General features: G+C 55.4%; 1 protein-coding gene across 4 annotated transcripts; it reads right to left on the bottom strand.

Moving 5' to 3' along the window:
* On the bottom strand, window positions 1–13530 carry ABCG4 (ATP binding cassette subfamily G member 4). Of its 4 annotated transcripts, none has more exons than XM_030839130.2 (15): window positions 13065–13530; window positions 12096–12348; window positions 7751–7868; window positions 7503–7635; window positions 7320–7370; window positions 6968–7113; window positions 5681–5804; window positions 5440–5554; window positions 5104–5246; window positions 3993–4091; window positions 3599–3767; window positions 3403–3503; window positions 2226–2384; window positions 1936–2054; window positions 1–1785 (listed from the first exon to the last, which is right to left on the bottom strand). In XM_030839130.2, exons 2-15 carry the CDS (start codon window positions 12331–12333, stop codon window positions 1560–1562), a joined length of 1941 nt encoding a protein of 646 aa, XP_030694990.1. In that variant the 5' UTR covers window positions 12334–12348; window positions 13065–13530; the 3' UTR covers window positions 1–1559. The 4 variants fall into 4 exon arrangements, with proteins under 4 accessions (XP_030694990.1, XP_060160165.1, XP_060160166.1 ...); XM_060304182.1 differs by having other exon boundaries at window positions 13238–13530; XM_060304183.1 differs by lacking the exon at window positions 13065–13530 and adding an exon at window positions 12652–12736.
* Between the last annotated feature and the right edge of the window lie 153 nt (window positions 13531–13683).

Raw genomic sequence — 13683 nt, 5'->3', positions numbered from 1 at the left:
TACTGTATAAATATAGGTTTTATTAATAATGGGTGAACTCCCACAAATACAACTGGCATCTCTGTGTGATGGGGAGAATCCGTGGCAGGGCAAGGAAGGTAGAGAGGTGTGTGTACAGGACAAAGGGGGGACAAGAGCCCTAGGGGAAGGTGAAATCAGAAGAAGAATGAGCCTGGACCCGCACCCCCAGGAAAGCCAGACATGTTCTAGGTGTGTCTGTCGCTCTGGTGCCGTGGGCATGCTGCTCTGGTGCCCAGGGCCCACCTTGGCTGATAGAAAGCAGGTGGAGAGACGCGGACAAGAGTTTGAATGAGCAGCAAGTGGCCATGGAAGGAGAGGGGGAGTGAGACCGCCAGCTTGACACACAAAAGAAGAGCCATGGGGTGGCAGCGGCCAAGTCCATCTTATGCTCATGCTTGTGCTCATGTGGGCTCCTGAACTCCAGGGAGCTGGTGCCCTGTGCCACCCCTGGCTTGGGACGGAGGAAGGGAGGGAAGACTGGTGGGTAGACACCTGCAGATCCTGGAGACGCCCCGGGCAGCACCAGCCTCATCCTTAGAATCAACGCGGAATCCCCAGGAGGAGGTTGACACAGCCCTTCCCACAGCACCCACCGTCACCACCACCATCACTCTTCCTGTGAGCCACAGCGGGACAGAGAGTGTGTGTAGGGCTGAGATTGCCTGTTCGCATATATGTGCCTGTAACTCAGGAGAGGTGAGGGAGCATTGCGGGACCACGCGAGCAGCGAGAAAGGAGGCTTGGGTCTTCTCCCACTCACCCCCGAGAATAAAGTGCATTCTCCAGTTCCAGTGGCAGATGGGAGAGAAACACAGACATTATTGCAGAGGTGCCACAGGCCCGGCCCCCACCAGAGGTGACGGGGAGGAGTCCAGGGGACAGCCCACGGCGCCAGGCCTCTCCAATCCCCAGGATTGGGAGGGATGATCCAGACAGAAAACCCAGCTTCTGTCCCAACAGATTGTCCAAATCAGCCAGGGTGTAGGGGCAGGGAGAGGTGAGGAGGAGGAAGAGACTTCCAGAGTCCATCCCTGCTCCGTTCCAACGTCCAAATGGGACATCCAGGGGACCCCACCAGGGCCCAGCCCTGGAACACCAACCTTATAACAGCCCAGTTTAGAAACACTTGTGTGGTGGGGACCCCCAGGGGGGCCACTTTGGTCAATTGTCAGGGGGCCTGGAGAGCCTGGGGCTCCCAGACAGACAACAGAGGAGGGGAGTTGTGGGGGCAGAAGGCGGGTGGCAGCTTCCCCGTGGTCTTTGCATGCAGATGTTGGAAAGAGGAGGGAGGAAGCTACAGACCTACAGATCGCATCAACTTGGGAAGACTCCTGGGCGTGGCGGGGAGGCCTGGCACCCCCAGCCCCAGGGCCACGGCTGGGAGCGCAGTCCAACAGCCAGCCTGTGGAGGATCTGAGAGAGGGGAGGACGGCTGCACCAGCAGCCAGGGCCCAAGTCTACAAGGTTAAAACAGTCCCAAAGGGCCGGGGCCGGGGGCTTCCTGCTGCAGGGGCTGGGGCGCAGGCCAGGGCAAAGCTCTATCTCTCTGACTTGACCCGGTAACGGAGCACAAGGTATGCCAGCAGCCGCAGGGCCAGAAAAAAGATGCCCAAGACCAGGAAGTCCATGTAGAGCTTGGCATCCTCCACATCCAGCGCTCGGAGGATGCTCTGTGGTTCCTGGAAAGGGCAGCGTTCCTCCAAGCAGGTCAGGTCTCCTCGCTCCATGCCATAGATGGTCAGAATCACACCCTCAAAGCCATACCTAGGCAAGCAAGGGCATCAGAGCGGGACACAGAGCACAGGGACCCTGCTCCCTGGGCAAACTGCTAGAGCCCAGGTGCAATCTCTCACGCTTGGGGCGTGGCCTCCTACAGGGAGGAGCAGGGGCAGATGGTGAGGAAGGGGCACCGACCTGACATAGGAGAGGTAGGAGCTCCATTGCAGGTAAGTGGGGATGGTTTTGAAGCTGACAAAGAAACCGGAGAACAAGAGGACAGGGATGGCGGTAACTGGGCCCACAAATGTGGCCACCTGGAGGGGAGGGAAGGCGACCGGGCCGTCACAGGGGTGATCTGGACAGACCCAGGACTGGGGTGGCCCCCAGGTTTCCCATAGATCCATCCCATTCCTTAGGCCAGCCCCTGATTCCTTCCAGCAGACTCCGTCCCCCCTCTTGGGGGTCGCCACCCACCAGCCCCTCACCTGTAGGGAGTTGGAGGCAGCTCCGATCAGCAGCCCCAAAGACTGGGCCACCAAGGCCGTGGCGGTGGCCAGGGCTGAGAAGAGCAGGAAGCGGCTGGTCTCAGCTGGCTGGCCTGTCATCCAGTACACGATGCTGCAGTACACCACCGGGCACACCACCTGGGGAGTGCGCACAGGGCTGGGCAGAGGCCAAGACCCTCCACTCCCCCCAGGCAGAACCTCCAGGACAGCAATTGCTAGAGCATCCGTGCCTGCTCCGGCCTCTGCACTCCTGTTAACGCAGTCGCGTGAACTTGACACATCCCCTTCCACCCCGGCTCTGAGAACCTCATTCATCCTCCAGTCTCACCTCTTCCATCAGGCCCGCTCGGACCCGTTCAGGCACGGCGACTTCTCTGAAGGTCCTTCCCATCTGGACCAGCATATTCCTTATATTGTTAACTAATTAACTGTATATATGAGAGGGTTTTGTTCCCCTGGATGCCATCAACTCCTAGAGGACAGGGACCGAGCCTACCACGTACAGTAGGGCAAGTTCTTCCCTGCACAAGGCACCCAACCAAGAGGCAACCAGAGGTGGAGCTGAGCTCTTCTCACCCTAGCAGAGTGCAGCCTCCACCCTGAGGAAGGGACACGTTTTCTAACTTGCTTAAAGGTGCCCTACGGGTTATTGGTGGCCCTGGTGCTTGGAACAGGGTAGTGGAAGTACTTTACATGTATTAACTCATTTCCTTCTCATAAACAATCCCGAGGTAGATACTATCATCATTCCATTTTATAGATGAGACACTAAAGCAAAGAGTGATTAGGTGACTTGCCCAATGTCTCACAGCTAACGAGGAGCAGTACGGCTCCAGAGCCCACGCTATTCTCTACTGCCTCGAATAAGATTCACAGAGTCATTTGTAGGGCTGTTATTTTCATCATTTTCTGTTTGTCCTCTCTTATTCTCACCGGAACATAAGTTCCACAAGGTCAGGACTACTTCCATCATGTTTGTTGCTATATCCCTAGTGCCTGGCATGGAGCCTGGTGCATGGTGGGTGCTCACCACCTGTTGCTAAGTGAGAAGAAGTCAAGGAAAGGATGGCAGGTAACAAGGTTAAGGGAGGCAAGCAAGCAAGGATGGAAGGAGCAAGACAGGAGGGAGGCAGTGGCGGGGGAGGAAGAGGCTCACCTGGAAGGGCACATCGGCCATGGTCTTGGCCAGGTAATACGCTTTGAGGCTGTACCAGTAGTTGAGATGCTCCCTCATGAAGACGGCCATCTCTAAGGGGACTGAGGACACAGGCTGATTAGGCACAGCTGTCCAGCACCCTGGCCTTACCCCGTGCCTCCCACTCCCGTCCCACGCCCAGGGCAGCTTGGCTCACAGGTGAGCACAGTTGGCATCAGGGCGGCAAACATGAGGAAGAGCATGGAGAAGAAGAGGCAGCCCGTGTTGTTGAAGACCTTGCTGGCATCGTCACCGATGTGCAGGTAGAGGAGACCAATAAGCACGCCGATCACCACATGGGACATAAACCGCAGGTGGGTCAGGACCTGTGTGAGGGGTGATGACGAGGAGTGGGGATGGATCACAGGCTAGGGGTGGGCAGGTCACACTTGGGTAGGAATGTGGGTGTGCCCTCACAAGCACAGGGACCCACGGGGGCATTAGGGGGAGCTGCTGGGGGAGGGGCCCCATCACCATCCCAGCTGCTGGGATCCTACACCCCACAAGGCCAGGCTTATGCCAGCCTCCCCTCCCCCAACCTGATGTCTCACCGTGTCCCTGAGGATGGACAAGAAGGTCCTCTTGAAGAGGATGCAGAACTGTGTGAGGGTGCTGGTGGCAAATGTGTGGCTTTCAATGGGATCCACTTCCTGGAGGGAGGACACTGGATCAGGTGAGCCTGCCCTACCCCCCACCACGCACCCAGCTCAGCTGGTGGGAAAACTCCTGAGCCCGTCCCTGGGGCAAGGGTCCTCCAGAATTCTCCACCATTGAGTTGGGTACCTGGAAGCTGGCCTTAGCGGTATGAATCAGAGTGGGATTCAGAGAGAGACACAAAGAGGGAGAAAAAACTTGGGAGGGAGGAGATAGAAAGGAGTTAAGGACACCCATGGGGGCTACTAATAGATCAGTCACTTCTCTTTATTTATTTTATTCATTTATTTATTTTTTTGGCCGCACTGTGCAGCTTACTGGCCGACCAGGGATCGAACCCACACCCTCGGCAGTGAAATCACAGAGTCCTAACCACTGGACCACCAGGGAATTCCCCAGTCACTACTCTTTAATCCATTGAAAACATTTACCCTAAGGGTGTAATACCTTTATGCCACCAGTTTCACAATATTATTAACAATCATAATAATGATGACAAGAAAAAATAATGATGACAACAGCAACAATAACCCTCCCAGTCTTCCAGGGTTATAGTATCTCATTTAAGGAAAAGAGCTGGCATGGAATGAACACCAACTGTACCAGCTACGGTGCAAAGAGCTTTGTGTGATGATCTAATCAGTCCCCCCAATAACCCTGTGAAATAAGTATCATCACCTCCAAGTTAGTGATGATAGTAAACCACACTGGTCACGCGGCCAGAGAAGCTTCAGTCTTGCTTACCAGGTGGCACTAAGGACAATGTGCTACAGATGCTCAGTAAGAATTTGTTGAACAAATAAATGAATGAGAAAGTCAAAGCTCAGAGGGGTTAAGTAATGTGCCCAAAGTCACACAGCTAATAGCAGGTCTATTCCAAGTCCTGGGTTCTTTCTAAGTACCCAGTGGTTGTGATGCCTCTGGGGCATGTCCTCTCTGGCAGGGCAATGTCCAAGGTCCTCTCTCTCCTCCCCCACTCTGCACTCTGCCCTCTCCACCCCTACTCACCGGAGGGCAAGGGGGACAGGGGGCAGGGACCTCATTCTTCTCAGGGCTGCTCTTCTTCTCTGCCATGGCACAGAGCCCATTCTGCACAGCCCTGAACAGCAGGGGATTCAGGTCTCCGTACTCGCCAGAGGCCACCTCGATGACTGGGGACACAGAGGGGTGTGCTCAGCTAAGATCTATCCTTGCTTCCCAAGGGCAAGCCAGCCCTTCCTAGGGTGTGCGCGGAAGGCAGGCGACAGTGAGATCTCTGCCCCTGGGAGGCCCAAATGCATGATCTGAACCCCCAGGTTTGGCCCGCCACCATAACCCAGCCCCTACCAACAGGCCCCCACTCACTGAAGTCAGCTGGGTTGTGGTAGGTGGGGCAGTGCAGGCCGAGCCCCTTCAGATAGGGGATCAGGTTAGTGACCACGCCCTTGAAGATGCACTGACCCTGGCTCAGGATGTAGAGCTGAGGCAGAAAGAGAAGGACGAGGAAAACACCACGAGCGGGTCAGGCAGGTCCCACGACACCTCTACGGACCCCTTCCCTCTCCCTATCGCAGGCCGGTCACCTTTGAGTCCTAGAGACCCTCACCTTGTCAAACATCTCAAAGAGCTTGGCACTGGGCTGGTGGATGGTGCAGATGATAGTACGGCCCCCCTGGGCCAGAGACTTCATGAGGGACACCACTTGGAAACAGGAAGCGCTGTCCAGACCACTGTCCAGAGAGAGGCCACCAGGGGGTGGGGTGAGGTGGGCAGAGACAAGGGAAGGGACTGTTTGGGTGGGGCAGCTGCTATGAGGGCGAGGGAGCTGGCAGGAAGGGGGTCACCCTGGCCATCGCTTTATCCCATCCACACTGTACGATTCAGGCATTTGGAGGTACCAAGAAGCCCAGAGTACTGTTAGGTGTAACAAGCTATTATTAAGCACCTGTTGAATGCCAGGCACTGGGATTACAAAGATGAATAAATAAGACATAGACTCTGGTTGGGAGGGAGAGAGAGAGAAACGCACAGATCATTTGAGGTAATGTGCACCATGCCGTAGAAACACGGGGTGCAGTGGGGGGAGGATTCAGCTCTGTTGTACAAAGGTGTCGGAGGGGAGTCGGAAAAGGTTCCTGAGTGCGTCTGGCAGAAGAAAGAGCGAAGCCAGGTGAGGGAGGGAGGAAGGGCAGGTGTGGTGGTGAAGGGCATTCCAGGCAGAAGACACAGCATGTGCAAAGCTCAGAGGCATGAAACACATGGCTGGGCTAAGAGAATTATAAGTGATTCAGTATTATTAGAGCATGAAATACAAGACAGTGTGAAGCAAGACGTGAGGCCAGAGAAATAGGTTCAGACCAGGACCTTGTAAGTCCTCTGACTTCATTCTGAGGGCAAATGGGAATCACTGCATATTTTTAAGCAGGGGAGTGAGTATTGCCAGACTCTTCTTTTAGAAAGTTCACTCTGGTTGCAGTTTGGAAGAAGGGTGGGCTGGGAGAGACTGGAGATGAGGAGATAGGAGTCTATTGCAGAAATGCAGGCAAGAGTTGATGATGTCCTGAATTTAAGCACTGGCACTAAGAATGGGGGTGGGGCGAATCTGAGAGATGGAAAAAGAGCGCAGAAAAAGCAGGACTTGGCGATTGATTGGCTGTGGGGGAGAGAAGGAGCAGGCGAGGCGACATCTGTCAAGGAGGACATCGGGATTTCTGCTAGGGTGAAGGATGGGGCTGCTATGGCAACAGGACTGGCAGGGGTGGAGCCCTTCTCTGGTCCCAGGAGGCTGCAAACACATGCTCTTGTCTCCAGCAGTGGAGCAGATGCAGCCTCTAGCCCTGGCTCTGGGCTGAGGGGAGGAGGCATCCTGGTGGGAGAGGAGCGGGAGAGATACCTGGTGGGCTCATCAAAGAACATGACAGGTGGGTTGTTGACCAGCTCCAGGGCGATGGCCAGGCGCTTCCTCTGCCCTCCGGAGAGTAGGGCTGTCCTCGTGTGGGAGCAGGACATCAGGCCCAGTGCTGTCAGGATCTCTGTCACCTGGCCCGGCCGCCCACCCACCCCAGGTCAGCTTCAGAGTCTCTGCTTCCCCCAGCACCACCCCAATTTAAGTAAGCATCTCCCTGAAGTGTGATGTCCCAGCCTTGGCCACCCCTCTCCTACCACCCAACTCGGGGGCCCCAGAACTCAGCAGCACTGAAAAGGGCAGCTGCCCCATCCCCCTCCCCCCACCCTCCCCCACTCACCAGCTCCTTCTTCACCTCCTGCTTCTCACTTAGCTTCAGGTTAGCAGAGACCTGGGGCCCAGAGAGAAGGCGGATCAGATATGTGTGGGAGGGGGCACAGGCTTGACCCCTTAGCCAATGGGAAGGACGGGGACAGCAGATAAAGGGAGAACTAGGAGGAGGGGCTGGCCACCCTGCTCTCACCATCATGGCCTCCAACACTGTGAGGTGTGGCAGCAGCATGTCGTCCTGCATGATGTAACAGGACATCTTTCGGAAGGTCCTCAGTTCCCTCGGCCTCCCGTTGACCAGGATCTGCCCCTTCATTCCAGACTCCCTGAAGGAATGTTGGTTGGGGATGGGGCTCAGCGTCACTTCAGAACAACTTCTGTGCTCCCCAGGGGACCCCTCTGCCTGGTCCTGCCCCCACTCTACCCCAGCCTTGTCCTCACCTGTATCCTGCCAAGATGTTCATGAACGTGGACTTGCCAGCCCCTGAGGGGCCCATGATGCCAATCAGCTCCCGGCGGCAGAATTTACCTGATAGGCACTTAAGGAGAGTCTTATAACCTGCAGTGAGGGAGGGAGGAACTTTTGATCAGGGCTACAGTGAACAGAGACACCCCAAACTCTTAGGAGCCATGGCTGTCAGTGAAATAGGCAGTCCCTGCTCACTGTGAATTGGTTAGGATGGAGGAGAGACCCTCAGAGCCCCAACAATAACCTATACCCTCTCATCCCGTCCCCCTAGAAACGACCACTACTAATGTCAAAGTACCCAAGGTGACAATGTTCTTCTTTTTTTTTTTTAATTAATTAATTTATTTATTTTGGGCTGCATTGGGTCTTTGTTGCTGCGCGCGGGCTTTCTGTAGTTGCGGCGAGCGGGGGGCTACTCTTCGTTGCGGTGCGCAGGCTTCTCATCGCGATGGCTTCTCTTGTAGCGGAGCACAAACTCTAGGTACGCGGGCTTCAGTAGTTGTGGCTCACGGGCTCTAGAGCGCAGGCTCAGTAGTTGTGGCGCACGGGCTTAGTTGCTCCGCGGCATGTGGGATCCTCCCGGACCAGGGCTTGAACCCTTGTCCCCTGCACTGGCAGCCGGATTCTTAACCATTGTGCCACCAGGGAAGCCCGGCAGTGCTCTTCTGAAGGTCGTGGGAAAACCTCCACATCTGACGGATGGGCGTGGAGAGGAGATCAAAGTTACAGTAGACTCTACTCTTCTGCAAACACAGCGGCCACTCGCTCATCCCCTCCAGGAAGGCTTTCCCAGCGATCCAGCCTGAGCTGGCTGGCTGTCCTCTGCACTCCCACAGCACTTCTCATATGTCAACACGTTTGTTACTTCATGTGCCTGCCCCTCATTCCCCTCCTCCAGCCTCTTAGTCAGTGAGCTCCTTGGGGGAAGGGTCTGTGTCTTTCTCATCTTTGTAACCTTAGCAGACTGGCTGGCACATACTAGATGCTCAGTAAGTGTTGGTTCTATGAGTGTGTGTTCTCAGAGCCTTGGCCTCATTCTAAAAAGCCTTCTTCGGGGTGCTCTCTCTGCCCACCAGGCTTGTCTCTGCAGACCCTAACATGGCCCAGTAAAGTCTCACCGTTCATTCACTCACTGGGAGGCAGCATATGCATTAAGAGAACCAGTTTGGAGTCGGGTGGATCTACGTTCAAATTCTGGCTCCACACTTACCAGCTGTGTGACCTTGGGCAAGTTGCTTAACCTCTCTGAGCTCCAGGTCCCTCATCTGTAAAATGAGGATGATAATACCTATCTCATAGGGTTGCTATAAGGATTCAATGAGATAATATATGTAAAGCATATGACACAGTGCTTGGCACATAGAGCCCATTAAAAACAAGTGACATTTTATAATTAATCCCATTTGGCAAGCGCTTATTGCTATATACTACATTCCAAGCTCTGTACCAGACAGTGCACCAAAAGAATGAGGAAGACATAGTTCCTGCACTCAAGATGGTGATAGTCTAGGTTAAAAAGATGGACAAGAAACCATCTATGGATCTGAAGAAAGATAAAATAAGGGTTATAACAGAAGTACCAATCATGTGCAATGAGAATGCAGAAAATGAAATTGATGAGGGTGGAAGGGCAAGGGGAAAATCAGGAGTGGCTTCATGGAAGAGGTGGCATTTGAGCTAAGTCTTGAAGGATGAACAGCATTTCAAAATGGAAAAGGAAGGCAGAGGCTCTCCAGGCTTTGGGAGGAAAAGCTCTGCTATACAACAGCATATATGTAATACAATCCAGGGAACAAAGGGCAGAGACTCCATGGAGTCAACTGGTGAGACAAGTGGGTGGAGAGGAATGAAGCCAAGGAGGCTGGCCTTGCCTGCTGTGCTTGCAGACCTGCCTCAGTGAGGCGGAAACACCAATCCCCTACCAGGTACTTTGCTCACTACCGCCCTCCTCCCACCCGTACGGAGCCCAATTCCCTCTCCATTCTACCTCCTTAGCAGAGGCAGTGAAGGGATGTGATCTTTCACCCTCCCTCCACAGAACCCAGCCGTCCCTCTGGACATATCCGGTCAGACAGGGGATCAGCTGCTGCCCACTCTGGGATCCTGATCACACCAAATGCCCGTATGGTGCTTTCCAGTTTACAAAGCTCATTGCCTCAGTCACTGCTGTAGCAACATGGATGAGGCAACTGGGGCCCAGAGACATCCAGTGACTTACCCAAGGTCACACACACAGCAAGTTCTTTACTGGGAGAGGGGAAATCATGGATTCCGACCCTCTGCCTCATTCATCATCACCGTCAATTAGGAAGACGTGTGGTTGTGTGTGCCAGTGTATGCCTTTCAGAGCTACTCACAGGAAGCAATTTCTTTTGCAGGGGAAGAAATTGACAGTGATGACCCCTCCCTTCATTTAATCCCCACCAAGCACTCGATTGAACACTATTGCCGAATTCAAGTATCACCCTATGCTTGCCTTTCACAAAGCATTTTCACAGCTAACATCTCAGCTGAGCCGCACAACAAGCCTGTGTGGTGGGTATTCTTATCATCCCTGTTTACAGATGAGGAAAGTAAGGCCAAGAGAGGGTAAGCAGCCTGCCCAAAGTCACACAGCTTACAAGTGGCTAGGAACCCATGTCTTGGGACTCCTGCTGGACCACAACTGCTCAGCATGGGAGGGGCCTGCCATGCCTTCAGGATGGAGACCCACCACAGTTCTAGGTCTGCCTCAGTCAGTAACTCTCTTCACAATTTTATGAAGTCAATCCTTCAGGGCCTCCATTTCCTCATCTATAAAATAAGGATAGTATATCTCCTCCCAAGGACATAATAAGGTTACTATGAATAATAAGTAAGATAATTAATAATAATTAATAGAAAAGGGTTTTAAAAATCAAGAAATGTCCTTTGTAATTAGGAGAGGTGAGTGACAAATCCTTACGTGGGAAAGACAGAAATCTCCCTCTCTCCACGCCCCTTGCTCTTTTTCCTCTCTGCCTACCTCTGATTGCCTTCTGTCCTCCAGAGAAGGGGACAGGGATTCAAGTGAAAAGAGAAGGCAGAAAGGGGAGGACAGAGGGCAGAGAAAGGGGCAAGGGATGGACAAGACGGCAAAATGGCCAGTAAAGCAGAATGGGGCTGGCAAGGACAAAGCAGGGAAGGACCTGGTCAGGGGTGCCCATTTGTTGTGGCTGGTGGCTTGAAGCAAGAGAGCTGGCCCATCTAGACACATTTCTTTTGTATCTTCATTTCTCCTTAAAACTGTGAGGGCTAGGAGAATAACAACTACCTCCTCATTGGGCCGAGAGGCTGCTTAGGGTTAAGGTGCTGAGCACGGAGCCCGGATACCTCAGTTTCCAGTGGTTCAAGCCCTGTGACCTTTTGGTCCCTCATGGGAGTGAGGGTAGGGAGTGCAGAGAGAGCTCAGGCTCAGCCCTGCTCTGAAGCACCCCAAACATTTCTTAAACCTCAGAGAACAATGTCCCAGCTCCACCTCTGATCCACACCCGGGCTCTGGAGAAAACCCCAGCTTCCCTATTCCCAGCTCAACCTGCCCAGGGCAGGGAGGGTGGGGTGGGGGGCAAAAGCTGCAAGGGATGCAGGAGATGCTTAGGGTTCAAAGGAACTCAGAGCCCCAGCCAGACCTTACCCCACTGTCCTAATGGGAGAAACAAGGAGGAGATGGGAATGCTTAACAGGGAAGTTAAGAGAGAGAAAGGAACGCTGCATGGAGAGTTGGAAAACCTGGCTTCTGGTCCCAAGTCTGCCACTTATTAGCTGTGTGACATTGGTCAAGTTACTCAACTTCTCTGGGCCTCAGTTTCCTTATTACTAATACATGGATGTCATCTATCCTGTCAAGCCTTCACCTTCCATGTCTCAGAGGACTTTGGCAAGAACGAAGTAAGAAGACAGGAATGAGAACATCTTTTAAAATTAGCAGAGCTCTGTAGGTCCAAGGATTTTTGCTAACCACTGAGGACAACCCCTGCAGCACAGCCCCTACTTTCTCATATCAGCCCTCAGAGGCAGGAGCTCTACTTGAAACAACGAAGGAAAACTCCTCATGGACCAGAGGTGATAGTGTCAACTTGGAAGAGGAAATAATCAATTGAACCTAGTGTCCCATGGTGCTTACAGGTGTAGGGGGAGTGCAGACCCCCGGCACCTCAACTGTGTGCACAGTGAATGAGGTGCATAGATTTTAGTGGACCCGCTCCTGCCGGATTTGCAGATGAGGGGACATCCAGGCCTCATGCTCCCAAAGGGGCAACTCATGGGGGCTCACAACTCCCCATCAGGCTGCTCCCTTACCCCGTTTGCGCCAGCAGGGTCCCTCCCTCACGGAATAGGACAGCTCCACAAACTCGATGTCCACGGCTGAGCGCTTGGGTAGGTGGGAGAAGCGCTGGGCTTCGGTGATGTGGTTCTCCACCTTCTTCAGGTGTGTGGTCAGCATAGGGGGCTCCGCGCCATCCTCCAGAGCCACGGCCATGGCCACAGCCCCAGGTCCTAGTCCACAGCCCACGGCCTCCAGCGCCTTCTCCGCCATCACGCCGCCGCCGGCCTGCAGGGAGAGGGCCTGCTCAGTTTGGGGCAGACCCCGATCCCTGGCTCAGAGCTCCTTTGCTTTCTAATGTGCCCTCGCCCCCACTCCCCACCTCCTTCTCAGAGTAGACCCTCTACTGGGAGCAGCCCACATCCCACCGCCAGAGCATCTGCCCTCCCCCAACCACCACTCCCCGCGCAGCAAAGATCAGTCCCGACCTCTCCTCGGTCCCGGGCAGCCCCAGCCCTAGCCTGGCCCCAGCTCGGTCCCTCGAAGCCCGCACCCGCTCCCTCCTCCCCACGGAGGCTCTAATCTCCTTACCCCGCAGGCCAGCAGCCCCAGGGGACTGGATGGGGGGTGGGTGGGAAGGGGCGGCTGGCGGAGACTGCAGGCTAGGAGGTCAGGGTAGCAGGGTGAGCACAGGGTGGACCAGGAGAAGGCGGAGGAAGAGGAGGCTCTGGGCCTCCCACTGCGTTCCCTCCCCATCCCTGGGCGAGACGCCCTGGCTAGCCCCTCCCGCCTGCGCCCCTCGGTCCGCGCGCCCTGGGTTCTCCCCAGAGATGGGCGCATCACCGGGACTCAAAATCCCCACTGCCAACTAAGCCCCCCATGGCGGGCTCATCCCCCTCCCATCTTCCGCAAGCCTGGTCACCTTGAGGTGCCCCCGGGCCGGTGCGGAGCCGAGATGCTTAGCGCTGCCGCGGGCGGAGGATGGAGACTCCAGGCCCTCTTACCTGCCTTCGGCTGCGGCACCAGCGTCCCGGCTCCCGGTCCCGGCGGCCGGGCCGGGCCGGGGCCGGGCCGGGGCGGGCGACAGGGGAGGGCTCGGGCCTCAGGTCTGAAGAGAGATGACAGGGTTGGGGAGGGGCGACAGGGGCGCGCCCCTACTCAGCTTGGCCGCGCACACCTGGTTCCCTGAGCCCGATCCTCGGTGCCTTGTCCTCCCGAACCCGCCGGGCGACTGCGCTCTCCTCCAAGCTGCTGCTCGCCCTTCCCGCTGTTCTTAAAGAGCCCGCGCCGCCCCGCAGCCCGCGGGGGGCGAGGACGGCGAAGGGGAGCGACGCGTCGGCGACGTGGGGTGCCGCAGCGAGTGCAGTTGTGGACCCGGGACTGGGGAATTGGTAGCGAAGGGCCGACTTGGTGGCACTGAGGAAGGGAGAGCTGAAGTCACTCAGTGGGGACACGTCCCTGGATTACAGACTATACAACGGTGGTGGCGGAGGGGGAGGGGAATTGGGGGTGCAGATTCCGTCACTCTCAAGGGATTGTGGAGCTGTCAGCCTGTCTGCACCACCACCACCACCCCCATTAATTTCCCTCAGTTCTGGCCCTTGAGCTCAGGCATCCCCTGGG

The sequence above is a fragment of the Globicephala melas genome, chromosome 8 (assembly GCF_963455315.2).
Source record: "Globicephala melas chromosome 8, mGloMel1.2, whole genome shotgun sequence".
NCBI lineage: Eukaryota > Metazoa > Chordata > Mammalia > Artiodactyla > Delphinidae > Globicephala > Globicephala melas.
This window is presented reverse-complemented; position numbering and strand designations above follow the sequence as displayed.

Bases quoted from the DNA above. Each gene is read 5' to 3' on its own strand.
- ABCG4 (XM_030839130.2), bottom strand. From the start codon at position 12,333: ATGGCGGAGAAGGCGCTGGAGGCCGTGGGCTGTGGACTAGGACCTGGG. The intron at 7,636-7,750 runs GTGAGGACAAGG...ACATTCCTTCAG, and splicing joins AACATCTTGGCAGGATACAG to GGAGTCTGGAATGAAGGGGC. The intron at 7,114-7,319 runs GTGAGTGGGGGA...CGGCCGGGCCAG, and splicing joins AGGAGGTGAAGAAGGAGCTG to GTGACAGAGATCCTGACAGC.